Source organism: Oncorhynchus mykiss, chromosome 3, assembly GCF_057628025.1.
Source record: "Oncorhynchus mykiss isolate SJ-2025 chromosome 3, ASM5762802v1, whole genome shotgun sequence".
Taxonomy (NCBI): Eukaryota; Metazoa; Chordata; class Actinopteri; order Salmoniformes; family Salmonidae; genus Oncorhynchus; species Oncorhynchus mykiss.
In genome coordinates, this window is record NC_143024.1 from 7,609,811 (window position 1) to 7,625,468 (window position 15,658).

The 15,658-nt window shown below is 47.4% G+C and overlaps 1 protein-coding gene across 1 annotated transcript; it reads right to left on the reverse strand.

Annotated features, from left to right (window-relative positions):
- Positions 1–4,661: 4,661 nt before the first annotated feature.
- Positions 4,662–12,336, reverse strand: LOC110514306 (single-strand DNA endonuclease ASTE1-like). The gene is made up of 4 exons (XM_090230532.1): positions 11,586–12,336; positions 5,344–5,864; positions 5,004–5,217; positions 4,662–4,893 (listed from the first exon to the last, which is right to left on the reverse strand). Exons 1-4 carry the CDS (start codon positions 12,334–12,336, stop codon positions 4,715–4,717), a joined length of 1,665 nt encoding a protein of 554 aa, XP_090086658.1. The 3' UTR covers positions 4,662–4,714.
- Between the last annotated feature and the right edge of the window lie 3,322 nt (positions 12,337–15,658).

Below are 15,658 nucleotides of genomic sequence, written 5' to 3' on the forward strand. Positions count from 1 at the left end.
TAAAGGCTACGGAGGGCATGCACTTTCAATGCAATATACCAAAACAAAATAAACTATGCATGAGATTTTATTGTATTCAGAGGACATTGCAGTAGGATTCTATTGTATTGACAGGCACTCTACACAGACAGTTGCACAATAACCAATACGAGCTGTAGCATCACTATACGCAAATAGACCATTGCTATATATGGACCGGGGCCATTGACTTTGAACTGGACTGTGTTTACAGCATGAGTTGTTGTGAGTAAATGCTCTTGTTTTGAGATCAAAGTGAGAGCTACATTTGTACCTATTTTTTGTAAATGAGTTATAGCTAATTTCTAGTCAGCAATAGGGGAGTGGTTGCTTCCCACAAGAACACAAAACGTGTGCATTTCGTGTGCAAGTTAATAAGTAAGACGCTTTTTTTCTGTCTTAAAAGGAACATGTTGTATATTAAGACAGGCTTGAATGAGCTAAGTGACCAATAGACAGAGAGTATCATAATGTGCTTGATTCTCTGTAATAAATGTACAAGGAATAATAATACATTTTATTTTGTAAAGTGGTTTTCTTGCATCAAACAACAACATTTTCAGTCACCTCCTTGTCTGTAGGACAAGTGGACAAACAGGTTCATCTCAACTCAACATTATTGATCAACGAGCCACAGTAGCCTACTTGGCCACTGTTTTAACTTTAACTTAAAGCGGGTACAGCCTCAGTGTTCACTGTAAACATGCACCAGAAGTTGCACAGAATTTTCACAACGTACAAATTTGCGCTCTGCAGACCTGAAAATTGCTGACTGCCGAAAATAATTAGAGGGATCATTGACTACCACTACTACTACTACTACGAATCCACCATAATACATCTACTTCAGGACCAGCAAGCATTTCATTTAGGACATTTATTTTTCTAGTCATTAAAACATGTACATCAAATATTTCATAACAATTTGCTGAAATAACGGAACATTAACAATATATGGGATTTATGTATCACTTTCTCAAAGACTCAAAGCCGCTTTTTGACAGCAATTAAATATAAAACAAATAAAACCTGGTCAAACGTATAACTTTTATTTTTCGATTTTATCCTTTATAAAATGTATCTTTTAATGTATATTTTATAAACGTATTTTATAGTTAATGATAAAAACAAAGTTTATGACAGTTGTTAAAATAAACAAATTGGGCACATTTGGGCAGTCTTGACACAAAACTTTGAACAGAAATGCAATGGTTCATTGGATCAGTCTAAAACTTTGCACATACACTGCTGCCATCTACTGGCCAAAATCTAAATTGCAGCTGGGATGGAATAATACATTATGGCCTTTCTCTTGCATTTCAAAGGTGATGGTACAAAAGAAGTACAAAAATAACGTTGGTTTTTTTCTTTGTATTATCTTTTACCGGATCTATTGTGTTATATTCTCCTACATTAATTTAACATTTCCACAAACATCAAAGTGTTTCCTTTCAAATGGTACCAAGAATATCTATATCCTTGCTTCAGGGCCTGAGCTACAGGCAGTTAGATTTGGGTATGTCATTTTTGGAGAAAATTGAAAAAAGGGGCAGATCCTTATTTAAGGTACTGTCAAAACTAAAATACCACCTATGCAGGATTTAACAATTGAACTCTCCCCTGTCTACTGACCTAGTACACAGCAAGGGACTGTTCCTCAAACTCAACGGTAAGGGCCTTGCAGTAAAGCGGGATATCCCCAAAGTCGAGTGCCTCCCTCACCCTGAACCAATAAACCTGGTGCCTTTTCAGGATCGTCCGGGCCAGAGTTTCAACCTCAGCACACTGAATGGGCTGCCCGCCCCTGGGTTGGCTTAGTCCAGACACGCCCCTCTTATAACTCCTACCAATGCACTCAGTACCTATAGTTGGGTCTCAGGCTCCTTTATACCAGCAACTCAGGTTCCCGACAGACTAACTAACCAGATGCTAAAATTACCCCCCCCCCCTGGGTTGTGCCGTGGCGGAGATCTTTGTGGGCTATACTCGGCCTTGTCTCAGGATGGTAAGTTGGTGGTTGAAGATATCCCTCTAGTGGTGTGGGGGCTGTGCTTTGGCAAAGTGGGTGGGGTTATATCCTTCCTGTTTGGCACTGTCCGGGGGTGTCATCGGATGGGGCCACAGTGTCTCCTGACTCCTCCTGTCTCAGCCTCCAGTATTTATGCTGCAGTAGTTTATGTGTCGGGGGGCTGGGGTCAGTTTGTTATATCTGGAGTACTTCTCATGTCCTATCCGGTGTCCTGTGGGAATTTAAGTATGCTCTCTCTAATTCTCTCTTTCTCTCTTTCTTTCTCTCTCTCGGAGGACCTGAGCTCTAGGACCATGCCTCAGGACTACCTGGCATGATGACTCCTTGCTGTCCCCAGTCCACCTGGCCGTGCTGCTGCTCCAGTTTCAACTGTTCTGCCTGTGATTATTATTATTTGACCATGCTGGTCATTTATGAACATTTGAACATCTTGGCCATGTTCTGTTATAATCTCCACCCGGCACAGCCAGAAGTGGACTGGCCACCCCACATAGCCTGGTTCCTCTCTAGGTTTCTTCCTAGGTTTTGGCCTTTCTAGGTAGTTTTTCCTAGCCACCGTGCTTCTACACCTGCATTGTTTGCTGTTTGGGGTTTTAGGCTGGGTTTCTGTACAGCACTTTGAGATATCAGCTGATGTACGAAGGGCTATATAAATACATTTGATTTGATTTGATCAAGTCTATTTCAGAAACCTAGAGAAAAGCACTGGTATAACTCATTGATGACACAGGGTTTCAGAACAATAAAGCAAGTTTATTCAAAGTTCCAGAAACAACCATAAAAAAATTCCAGATCAATCAACCAATCACAAATCAATATCACAAATCAACCAATCACAAATCAACCAATCACAAATCAATATCACAAATCAACCAATCACAAATCAATATCACAAATCAACCAATCACAAATTAATATCACAAATCAACCAATCACAAATCAATGATAAGATCAAATCAACCATGAATTAACTTTATAGATGCCTCCAGCGCCCTTAAACCATTAGTGGGATGTGCCAATAAAATGTTATTTGTCGATCACAATTTTATCAGAAGGACAATATTTAATGACAATAATAACAAGAAAAACCTTCTACAATTTATAAACGGCTCTTTGTCTCCCCCTCAAGATGATCAGTCCCTCAGTTGGTGTCTAAAAAAACTCTGTAACAGCTACATTAACACACTTCTGTCAATGAGGTCACCTTAACGATTCCTCCGAAAATGTTACTTTAAACCAAGTAGAATAAAAACCTTAAAATATCTCAAGCTAAAATGCGAAAGCAAAAATCTTGTTCCAGCAGTCGACAGGTTGTTCCAGCTCAAAGAGAGTCCGTTCTACCATCAGTCTTCCTGTCTGCTAACTCATTGTGGCTAACTCCTGCTCCAATGATGCATTAACACCTAATGCGGCATTTGCTCATGAGGTGCATTTTCAGCACCAACTAACCCCCCACCTCCTGCCTGGCTGTTCTGTCCTGTGGATTTACAATTCAAGCTAGAAACCTCCATTACTGCACTACTTTAATCCTCCTTTCATATTTCACAATGTTTTCAACTTTCAACATTTAACATGTTTAACCTTTAATGATCATTACAATAAACTTCAGTCCCAATTCATTTCTTCTCTTTTTTTCTTATTTTATTTAAATAAATGTAAATTCTCTTATCTATGTTCATTCTTCTTTATTCTCTGTGTGTGAATGAAAGTGAAACTCCTTCATGAGTTTGTGTGTGTGTGTGTTTGTGTGTGTGTGTGTGTGTGTGTGTGTGTGTGTGTGTGTGTGTGTGTGTGTGTGTGTGTGTGTGTGTGTGTGTGTGTGTGTGTGTGTGTGTGTGTGTGTGTGTGTGTGGGTGTATGCAAGTGGGGCCTTCCTATCCAGGCCCTCTGTCACTAAAATGTCACAGAAAACTGGGTCCCTAGTGGTCCCTATATAGTGGTCCCTATATTGTGGTCCCTATATAGTGGTTCCTATATAGTGGTCCCTATATAGTGGTCCCTATATAGTGATCCCTATATAGTCGTTCCCCATAGTGGTCCCTATATAGTGGTTCCTATATAGTGGTCCCTATATAGTGGTCCCTATATAGTGGTCCCTATATAGTGGTCCCTATATAGTGGTCCTATATAGTGGTCCCTATATCTATAACTCAGCAGATGTATGTATAGTGGTTCATATATCTATAACTCAACAGTTATATAGTGGTCTGTATTTAGTGGTCCCGATATTTACAACTTGACAGAGCTTTGTTAAATATTTCCTTCTTCTTGCAGTGGGACATTGGGACTTCAGTACAACCTCCTCCGGCACCATCATCATCATCAACATCCTCTTCTTCCTCCAGCACCAGAATCTGTGGAGGGTCCGTCAGGTTGTCCAGTGGTCTCAGCTTCCTAGGAGTTGAGTATGGCTTCCAGCATGGCTCTGTACAGCTGCCCAGAGGAAGGGTCTTCCATCAGGAGAGAATCCGGGGTCACCCCCCGTCTCAGTTGGCCCACAAGCTGGTGCAGCAGACTACCCTTGTACAGCCTAGACTCCAACAGGGAAACAACAGAGGGTTGAATTAGCTGTGTTGCTGCTGGGCTAGAAAACAATGTAAAGGAATACCACTGGTCTACTCTAGAGGTTAGAGGTTAGAGGTTGGGGTTGTTTTAGGAAGTGACACCTTACCAGGCACACTGAGGCTCAGGTAGAGGGAGACACAGAAGTTGGTTCAGGTAAAGGCCATCCCTCATGCAGCGCTGCCATTGGTTATAGGCGTGGGCCACACCCAGGTCTGGACTCATAGCACGTCTCTGAATCAGCCCTCTCATCCTCTCCAACACTGGTCCCTCCTCTATAAACCCTGATACACAAGAAGGGGAGGAGTCATTGGCTGCACTTCACGCACTTTATTTATAAATTCCAAGTTGTGTGTGGCTGTGTGTGTGTTTTCATTCATATTCTGGTCCATACCTCTCTGGCTCTTCCTCTGTCTGCAGAGCTCTCCATACACCAGTCCTAGTAGCAGGGCCTGCAGGAGAGGATGGTCTGGTCGGGGATGGGCATGCCTCAGCCAGTAGTAGGTAACAGCCACAGGAAGTCCCAGGTGAGGTGGGAGACCCTTCAAAGTGGACTGGGACACACCAACGGTCTCCAAAAACACCTCAAGCCGCACTAAATGTGGAGCCTAAGAAACAGAACAAGAGAATGAGAATTAATTTCAGAATCAACAGCAGCATGTTTATATTATACTGTATACTATATCACGTCTACATACCTGATATACTGTATACTATATCACATGTCGACATACCTTATCCAGTGTGGCCAGCTGCAGCTGTTGTGCAGCACTGGGCAGGATGGCTGTAACCATGCTGCTGGTCAGGTTTGTTTCTTCCCTGTCATACTCCTCCACTTCCCTCCCCTCACCCAGCAGCAGCCCGTAGAATGCCTGCCGTATGGGCCGAGAGGTGATGTTCCCACTGGGTAAGCTGTGATCTTCCACTTGGATACCCTGTATCACTGGCCTACGCTGCAGAATGTATATCATGTAGGGGGGAAGTGTCCCCTTCGTCAACGGCAGCAGAGTCCAGTCTGGAAGGACACTCAGATGGTCTGGGAGAAGGCCGGCATCAGGAGCCTCGCCATCATTGAAGAAACGCTCCAGGCAACCGGGTTGAATCTGGTATGTTTCTATGCCCCGAGAGAGGGCCTGGAGGGCAGCATCCATGTTGTTTTCCCCATGACAAATGAGGAGGTGCACATTGTCCAAGGCCTCCTGCTTCTCCTGGAAACTGGCCAGCCATTTCAGCAACTTGTTGAAAAAGACAACCCCTTCCCAAGCACAAAAAAACAACACACATATATATATATATATATATATAAAATATTGCAGGCATTGAATATACCTTTGAGCATCAATTACACCAGTTATTAATTACACTTTGGATGGTGTATCAATACACCCAGTTACTACAAAGATATGGGTATCCTTCCTAACTCAGTTGCCAGAGAGGAAGGAAACTGCTCAGGGATTTCACCTTGAGGTCAATGGTGACGTTAATGGCTGAGATAGGAGAAAACTGAGGATCAACAACATTGTAGTTATTCCACAATACTAACCTAATTGACAGAGTGAAAAGAAGGAAGCCTGTACAGCAGAGATCTCCAACCTTTTCTAGCATGACAGCTACATAAAGAAAAATGAATTTCACGAGCTACTCATTTTTTTAATAGCTTTCAAATCGTCAAATTCTTCTCCTCTCCTCAACCCTGCAACTCTTCCCCTGTTCCTTGTACAAGATATGTGTTTTCTGGCAATATATAATAGTCAAATAACAACTCTAAGGGGGCCCTATAAAATGTTATTTTGAATTATTCCAAATTCTGTTTTTTACTCTCAATATTACAATTATTCAGAGAGAAAAACACGGAAATTGATGTTCTGAGTCCATGTCAATGCTTAAATCACATCAACAGAAAAATGTAGAGGTCTGAAAAAAAATGCTAACAAATGTAAAAAAAATCTGTAATTCCCCTTTAATTGTACATCTAGCAGGAGAGGAATGTATTAGTTTAGCAATGTTTCTGCTGTTAGGCCTACTGCTGCAGCACACCATGGCAGAGACTGCTAAACAATGTCCTCCTAATTTATGCAAATAATCATGATATCCAAAACCGTTCAACAGTTTGGGGTCACTGAGAAATGTCCTTGTTTTTGAAAGAAAAACATCAAATTGATCAGAAATACAGTGTAGAAATGGTTAATGTTGTAAATGACTATTGGAGCTGGAAACGGTTGATTTGTTATGGAATATCTACATAGGCGTACAGAGGCCCATTATCAGCAACCATCACTCCTGTGTTTCAATGGCACGTTGTGTTAGCTAATCGAAGTTCATCATTTTAAAAGGCTAATTGATCGTTAGAAATCCCTTTCGCCATTATGTTAGAAGAGTTGAAAACTGTTGTACTGATTAAAGAAATAATAAAACTGTCTTTCTTTAGACTAGTTGAGTATCTGGAGCATCAGCATTTGTGGGTTCGATTACAGGCTCAAAATGGCCAGAAACTTGTCAGCCTATTCTTGTTCTGAGAAATGAAGACTATTCCATGCGAGAAATTGTTAAGAAACTGAAGATCTCGTACAACGCTGTGTACTACTCCCTTCACAGAACAGCGCAAACTGGCTCTAACCAGAATAGAAATGTTTAAATTCATGGTCAGACAACACAAAGAGAGAATGGTACATAAAAAAGGAATTACGTTCCATTGACGTGCGCTTAACTTGTGTCTTAATCGGCCCTCATTAGTAGGAATGTTTTATATAAAAAGTTTTGTATTCCATCTGACTTGGAAATGAAACCTCGCAACAGACAAGCTGCTGCACACAATTTGTATAAACGGGTTATGTTGTTGTTCTCTGGATCTGGATCCCAAATTGGTTGGGTTGGTTGGTATGGGCAGGTATAAGCTACGGACAATGAACACAATCCAATTTTATCAATGGAAATTTGAATGCACAGAAATACCGTCACAAGATTCCGAGGCCCAGTGTCGTGCCATTCATCTGCCCCCATCACCTCATGTTACTGGTTGGTAGGTGATCAAATACTTATGTCATGCAATAAAATGCAAATTAATTACTTAAAAATCATACAGAGTGATTTTCTGGATTTTTGTTTTAGATTCCGTCTCTCACAGTTGAAGTGTACCTACGATAAAAAATTACAGACCTCTACATGCTTTGTAAGTTGGAAAACCTGCAACATCGGCAGTGTTTCAAATACTTGTTCTCCCCACTGTATATATATATCAATATTTGTTAACTAGGCAGGTCAGTTCAGAACTAATTCCTATTTACAATGACGGCCTAGGAACAGTGGGTTAACTGGTCTAGGAACAGTGGGTTAACTGGTCTAGGAACAGTGGGTTAACTGGTCTAGGAACAGTGGGTTAACTGGTCTAGGAACAGTGGGTTAACTGGTCTAGGAACAGTGGGTTAACTGGTCTAGGAACAGTGGGTTAACTGGTCTAGGAACAGTGGGTTAACTGGTCTAGGAACAGTGGGTTAACTGGTCTAGGAACAGTGGGTTAACTGGTCTAGGAACAGTGGGTTAACTGGTCTAGGAACAGTGGGTTAACTGGCCTAGGAACAGTGGGTTAACTGGTCTAGGAACAGTGGGTTAACTGGTCTAGGAACAGTGGGTTAACTGGTCTAGGAACAGTGGGTTAACTGGTCTAGGAACAGTGGGTTAACTGGTCTAGGAACAGTGGGTTAACTGGTCTAGGAACAGTGGGTTAACTGGTCTAGGAACAGTGGGTTAACTGGTCTAGGAACAGTGGGTTAACTGGTCTAGGAATAGTGGGTTAACTGTGTTGTTACGGGGCAGAACGACAGATTTTTTTCACCTTGTCAGCTCGGGAATTCGATCTAGCAAGCTTTTGGTACTGACCTAACGCTCTAATCACTAGGCTACCTGCCGTCCCTACACTCTAACCACTAGGCTACCTGCCGTCCCTACACTCTAATCACTAGGCTACCTGCCGTCCCTACACTCTAACCACTAGGCTACCTGCCGTCCCTACACTCTAACCACTAGGCTACCTGCCGTCCCTACACTCTAATCAATAGGCTACCTGCCGTCCCTACACTCTAATCACTAGGCTACCTGCCGTCCCTACACTCTAACCACTAGGCTACCTGCCGTCCCTACACTCTAATCACTAGGCTACCTGCCGTCCCTACACTCTAATCACTAGGCTACCTGCCGCCCCTACACTCTAACCACTAGGCTACCTGCCGTCCCTACACTCTAACCACTAGTCTACCTGCCGCCCCTACACTCTAACCACTAGGCTACCTGCCGTCCCTACACTCTAACCACTAGACTACCTGCCGCCCCTACACTCTAACCACTAGTCTACCTGCCGCCCCTACACTCTAATCACTAGGCTACCTGCCGTCCCTACACTCTAACCACTAGGCTACCTGCCGTCCCTACACTCTAATCACTAGGCTACCTGCCGTCCCTACACTCTAACCACTAGGCAACCTGCCGTCCCTACACTCTAAACACTAGTCTACCTGCCGCCCCTACACTCTAACCACTAGTCTACCTGCCGTCCCTACACTCTAACCACTAGACTACCTGCCGCCCCTACACTCTAACCACTAGTCTACCTGCCGCCCCTACACTCTAATCACTAGGCCACCTGCCGTCCCTACACTCTAACCACTAGGCTACCTGCCGTCCCTACACTCTAATCAATAGGCTACCTGCCGTCCCTACACTCTAATCACTAGGCTACCTGCCGTCCCTACACTCTAACCACTAGGCTACCTGCCGTCCCTACACTCTAATCACTAGGCTACCTGCCGTCCCTACACTCTAATCACTAGGCTACCTGCCGCCCCTACACTCTAATCACTAGGCTACCTGCCGTCCCTACACTCTAACCACTAGGCTACCTGCCGTCCCTACACTCTAATCACTAGGCAACCTGCCGTCCCTACACTCTAAACACTAGTCTACCTGCCGCCCCTACACTCTAACCACTAGTCTACCTGCCGTCCCTACACTCTAACCACTAGACTACCTGCCGCCCCTACACTCTAACCACTAGTCTACCTGCCGCCCCTACACTCTAATCACTAGGCCACCTGCCGTCCCTACACTCTAACCACTAGGCTACCTGCCGTCCCTACACTCTAATCAATAGGCTACCTGCCGTCCCTACACTCTAATCACTAGGCTACCTGCCGTCCCTACACTCTAACCACTAGGCTACCTGCCGTCCCTACACTCTAATCACTAGGCTACCTGCCGTCCCTACACTCTAATCACTAGGCTACCTGCCGCCCCTACACTCTAACCACTAGGCTACCTGCCGTCCCTACACTCTAACCACTAGTCTACCTGCCGCCCCTACACTCTAACCACTAGGCTACCTGCCGTCCCTACACTCTAACCACTAGACTACCTGCCGCCCCTACACTCTAACCACTAGTCTACCTGCCGCCCCTACACTCTAATCACTAGGCTACCTGCCGTCCCTACACTCTAACCACTAGGCTACCTGCCGTCCCTACACTCTAATCACTAGGCTACCTGCCGTCCCTACACTCTAACCACTAGGCAACCTGCCGTCCCTACACTCTAAACACTAGTCTACCTGCCGCCCCTACACTCTAACCACTAGTCTACCTGCCGTCCCTACACTCTAACCACTAGACTACCTGCCGCCCCTACGCTCTAACCACTAGTCTACCTGCCGCCCCTACACTCTAATCACTAGGCCACCTGCCGTCCCTACACTCTAACCACTAGGCTACCTGCAGTCCCTACACTCTAACCACTAGGCTACCTGACGTCCCTACACTCTAACCACTAGACTACCTGCCGTCCCTACACTCTAACCACTAGGCTACCTGCCGTCCCTACACTCTAACCACTAGGCTACCTGCCGTCCCTACACTCTAACCACTAGGCTACCTGCCGTCCCTACACTCTAACCACTAGACTACCTGCCGCCCCTACACTCTAACCACTAGACTACCTGCCGCCCCTACACTCTAACCACTAGTCTACCTGCCGTCCCTACACTCTAACCACTAGGCTACCTGCCGTCCCTACACTCTAACCACTAGGCTACCTGCCGTCCCTACACTCTAACCACTAGACTACCTGCCGCCCCTACACTCTAACCACTAGACTACCTGCCGCCCCTACACTCTAACCACTAGACTACCTGCCGCCCCTACACTCTAACCACTAGTCTACCTGCCGTCCCTACACTCTAACCACTAGGCTACCTGCCGTCCCTACACTCTAACCACTAGGCTACCTGCCGTCCCTACACTCTAACCACTAGACTACCTGCCGCCCCTACACTCTAACCACTAGACTACCTGCCGCCCCTACACTCTAACCACTAGTCTACCTGCCGTCCCTACACTCTAACCACTAGACTACCTGCCGCCCCTACACTCTAACCACTAGTCTACCTGCCGCCCCTACACTCTAACCACTAGTCTACCTGCCGTCCCTACACTCTAACCACTAGGCTACCTGCCGTCCCTACACTCTAACCACTAGTCTACCTGCCGCCCCTACACTCTAACCACTAGTCTACCTGCCGTCCCTACACTCTAACCACTAGACTACCTGCCGCCCCTACACTCTAACCACTAGTCTACCTGCCGTCCCTACACTCTAACCACTAGTCTACCTGCCGTCCCTACACTCTAACCACTAGTCTACCTGCCGTCCCTACACTCTAACCACTAGGCTATCTGCCGTCCCTACACTCTAACCACTAGGCTACCTGCCGTCCCTACACTCTAACCACTAGTCTACCTGCCGTCCCTACACTCTAACTACTAGACGACCTGCCGTCCCTACACTCTAACCACTAGTCTACCTGCCGTCCCTACACTCTAACCACTAGGCTACCTGCCGTCCCTACACTCTAACCACTAGACTACCTGCCGCCCCAAATGCATCTGTAGTAGTTATGTTTACTTCGGTATACGCGTAATACGTTCAAACTTACCGCGCTTCCAATTGGGTTCCATCGACAAGCTGTCTTCAAACTTGATGGGAAAGCCCATCTCATCCAAGTTGACATAGTCGTTTCCTGCGATGGCAGCGAAGACTGGGAGAAGCTGTCTGTTGATGTTGACTTGTCTGCAGAAGCTTGTTGTGGTGTACCGCTTGCAGGGGATGTAATTTTCAGGACTCCAGCCTTGCACAGACGCGTTCTGCCATTTAAAATGGGACATGGGAAGAAATCCAGCCTGGATGGCAAAAATATAAAAGTCATTGTCATTGGACAGGACCGGACACTTCCACCTTTGAGCCAAGGAGGCTATTTCTTGGTCTGCCTCAGAAAGTGCCTGTGCGAACGGGACCCCTAAGCTGGAAAGGACCTCTTTAAAGACTTGTCTGGCAAGGGTTGGTATTAACCAGGCCCCTCGAAGCCCCTTGGACAACTCGTTGGCTGTGTCGATCTTTGATTCAGCTCGTTTTCTGACAGTTTCAAATTTTTTGTTGGTGGGGTCGGAGCCTCCGTCTATAATCACATAAGGTTCAATGCTACAATCTCTCAGCGCCTTGAAGAACTTGCAGACCTGGTCCTCAAATACATCATAATCCCCTCCATGCTGCTGATCCACACATGAGGTCAAATAAAGAGAGTGGTAGATATTACAACCATCTATGACCACCTTGCTGTTTCTGAAATGATCATTTGTTAAAATCTCTCCATGATCACCTATAAATTTGGCCAAACCCTTGATACCCATGATGAGATCCTTCTAGGATATGATGTCTCTCGAAGTGAAGAGGTTCAGTCACAGGACTATTTATAGGATCATTACAAAGGAAGGGTTTACATTTCGTTAAGTTTCCCTTTCAATACGTCATCTCCCTAATCTCTGTATGGACACTTGCTGAGCAGGTCTAGACTAGTTTATGGGAAATCCTATATGAAAATAATACAGTCAGAAATGGGTTACAACTGTGGTGGTGGTGTGGGCTACCATGGTGGTGGTGTGGGCTACCATGGTGGTGGTGTGGGCTACCATGGTGGTGGTGTGGGCTACCATGGTGGTGGTGTGGGCTACCAAGGTGGTGGTGGTGTGGGCTACCATGGTGGTGGTGTGGGCTACCATGGTGGTAGTGGTGTGGGCTACCATGGTGGTGGTGGTGTGGGCTACCATGGTGGTGGTGGTGTGGGCTACCATGGTGGTGGTGTGGGCTACCATGGTGGTGGTGTGGGCTACCGTGGTGGTGGTGGAGTGGGCTACCGTGGTGGTGGTGTGGGCTACCATGGTGGTGGTGGTGTGGGCTACTGTGGTGGTGGTGTGGGCTACTGTGGTGGTGGTGTGGGCTAACATGGTGGTGGTGGTGTGGGCTACCATGGTGGTGGTGGTGTGGGCTACCATGGTGGTGGTGGTGTGGGCTACCATGGTGGTGGTGGTGTGTGCTACCATGGTGGTGGTGTGGGCTTCCATGGTGGTGTTGTGGGCTACCATGGTGGTGGTGGTGTGGGCTACCATGGTGGTGGTGTGGGCTACCGTGGTGGTGGTGTGGATTACCATGGTGGTGGTGGTGTGGGCTACCATGGTGGTGGTGGTGTGGGCTACCATGGTGGTGGTGTGGGCTACCATGGTGGTGGTGTGGGCTACCGTGGTGGTGGTGGTGTGGACTACCGTGGTGGTGGTGTGGGCTACCATGGTGGTGGTGGTGTGGGCTACTGTGGTGGTGGTGTGGGCTACTGTGGTGGTGGTGTGGGCTACCATGGTGGTGGTGGTGTGGGCTACCATGGTGGTGGTGGTGTGGGCTACCATGGTGGTGGTGGTGTGGGCTACCATGGTGGTGGTGGTGTGGGCTACCATGGTGGTGGTGTGGGCTTCCATGGTGGTGGTGTGGGCTACCATGGTGGTGGTGGTGTGGGCTACCATGGTGGTGGTGTGGGCTCCCGTGGTGGTGGTGTGGACTACCATGGTGGTGGTGGTGTGGGCTACCATGGTGGTGGTGGTGTGGGCTACCATGGTGGTGGTGGTGTGGGCTACCATGGTGGTGGTGTGGACTACCATGGTGGTGGTGTGGACTACCATGGTGGTGGTGGTGTGGGCTACTGTGGTGGTTATGTGGGCTACCATGGTGGTGGTGGTGGTGTGGGCTACCATGGTGGTGGTGTGGGCTACCATGGTGGTGGTGTGGGCTACCATGGTGTTGGTAGTGTAAGCTAACACGGTGGTGGTGTGGGCTACCGTGGTGGTGATGTGGGCTACCATGGTGGTGGTGTGGGCTACCATGGTGGTGGTGTGGGCTACCGTGGTGGTGATGTGGGCTACCATGGTGGTGGTGTGGGCTACCATGGTGGTGGTGGTGTTGGCTACCGTGGTGGTGGTGGTGTGGGCTACCATGGTGGTGGTGATGTGGGCTACCGTGGTGGTGGTGTGAGCTACCGTGGTGGTGATGTGGGCTAGCATGGTGGTGGTGATGTGGGCTACCATGGTGGTGGTGTGGGCTCCCATGGTGGTGGTGATGTGGGCTACCATGGTGGTGGTGATGTGGGCTACCATGGTCGTGGTGTGGGCTACCGTGGTGGTGATGTGGGCTACCATGGTGGTGATGTGGGCTACCATGGTGGTGATGTGGGCTACCATGGTGGTGGTGTGGGCTACCATGGTGGTGATGTGGGCTACCATGGTGGTGATGTGGGCTACCATGGTGGTGATGTGGGCTACCATGGTGGTGGTGTGGTCTACCATGGTGGTGGTGTGGGCTACCATGGTGGTGATGTGGGCTACCATGGTGGTGATGTGGGCTACCATGGTGGTGGTGTGGGCTACCATGGTGGTGGTGTGGGCTACCATGGTGGTGATGTGGGCTACCATGGTGGTGATGTGGGCTACCATGGTGGTGGTGTGGGCTACCATGGTGGTGGTGTGGGCTACCATGGTGGTGATGTGGGATACCATGGTGTAGATGTGGGCTACCATGGTGGTGATGTGGGCTACTAGTTAAATTGCAGGAAGACATGGAGTAACAGGTCTAAGGTTTAAACGTGTATTCAGTTCAAATACAAGAGGGGAGTTCCGGTTTAGCAGCTGAATGGAGAAGAAGCTCGTGGATGAAGCTCCTACGTATTAGTTAATATATGAACTTTGCAGTTACATTTGGGCACGCTTTTCATCCAAAATTCGAGGTGGGTGGACTGAGGTAGGGCGGAGAGGTAGGGAAGGGACTAGGGGGGGTTGGGTGGGTGTGTTGAATGGAGGGGGGGATATGGTCAAATCCTTAATGTACATTATGTAAAACTTTTATAAAAATATGTGGACATGGAGTGAAGAGTTTCAGTCACATGACTATCTACATCATCATCATTACAATGGATAGTTTTCTCTTTTGTTAAGTTTCCTTTTCCCGAAAACCTAACAGGCAAACGCCCTGGATGAGGGATGTAAAATGCAAACAGTGGTCATCAAACATGATCACTTAGACACTGTCAGGTAACTGACTTACCTGGTCTAGTTTTCTGTTCTATTGTATTTGGACATGAAACCTCCATGACAGATTAACTGCTGCATACTGTTTGTATAAACTGGTTGGGTGGGTTGGCAAAGGCTTGTATTTAGTTTAGATTAACGGTGGTGGTGTGGGCTACCATGGTGATGGTGGTGAGGGCTACCGTGGTGGTGGTGGTGAGGGCTACCGTGGTGGTGGTGGTGAGGGCTACCATGGTGGTGGTGGTGAGGGCTACCATGGTGGTGGTGGTGAGGGCTACTATGGTGGTGATGGTGAGGGCTACCGTGGTGGTGGTGGTGAGGGCTACCATGGTGGTGGTGGTGAGGGCTACCGTGGTGGTGGTGGTGAGGGCTACTATGGTGGTGATGGTGAGGGCTACCGTGGTGGTGGTGGTGAGGGCTACCATGGTGGTGGTGGTGAGGGCTACCATGGTGGTGGTGTTGTTGGCTACCATGGTGGAGGTGGTGTGGGCTACTATGGTGGTGGTGGTGGTGTTGTTGGCTACCATGGTGGTGGTGTTGTTGGCTACCATGGTGGTGGTGGTGAGGGCTACCGTGGTGGTGGTGGTGTGGGCTACCATGGTGTTGA

Excerpts from the sequence above, each read along its gene's own strand:
- LOC110514306 (XM_090230532.1), bottom strand. The coding sequence starts at position 12,336 with ATGGGTATCAAGGGTTTGGCCAAATTTATAGGTGATCATGGAGAGATT. Across the intron at positions 5,865-11,585 it reads GGAACCCAATTGGAAGCGCG|GGGTTGTCTTTTTCAACAAG; the intron begins GTAAGTTTGAAC and ends GTGCTTGGGAAG. Across the intron at positions 5,218-5,343 it reads AGCTGGCCACACTGGATAAG|GCTCCACATTTAGTGCGGCT; the intron begins GTATGTCGACAT and ends TCTGTTTCTTAG.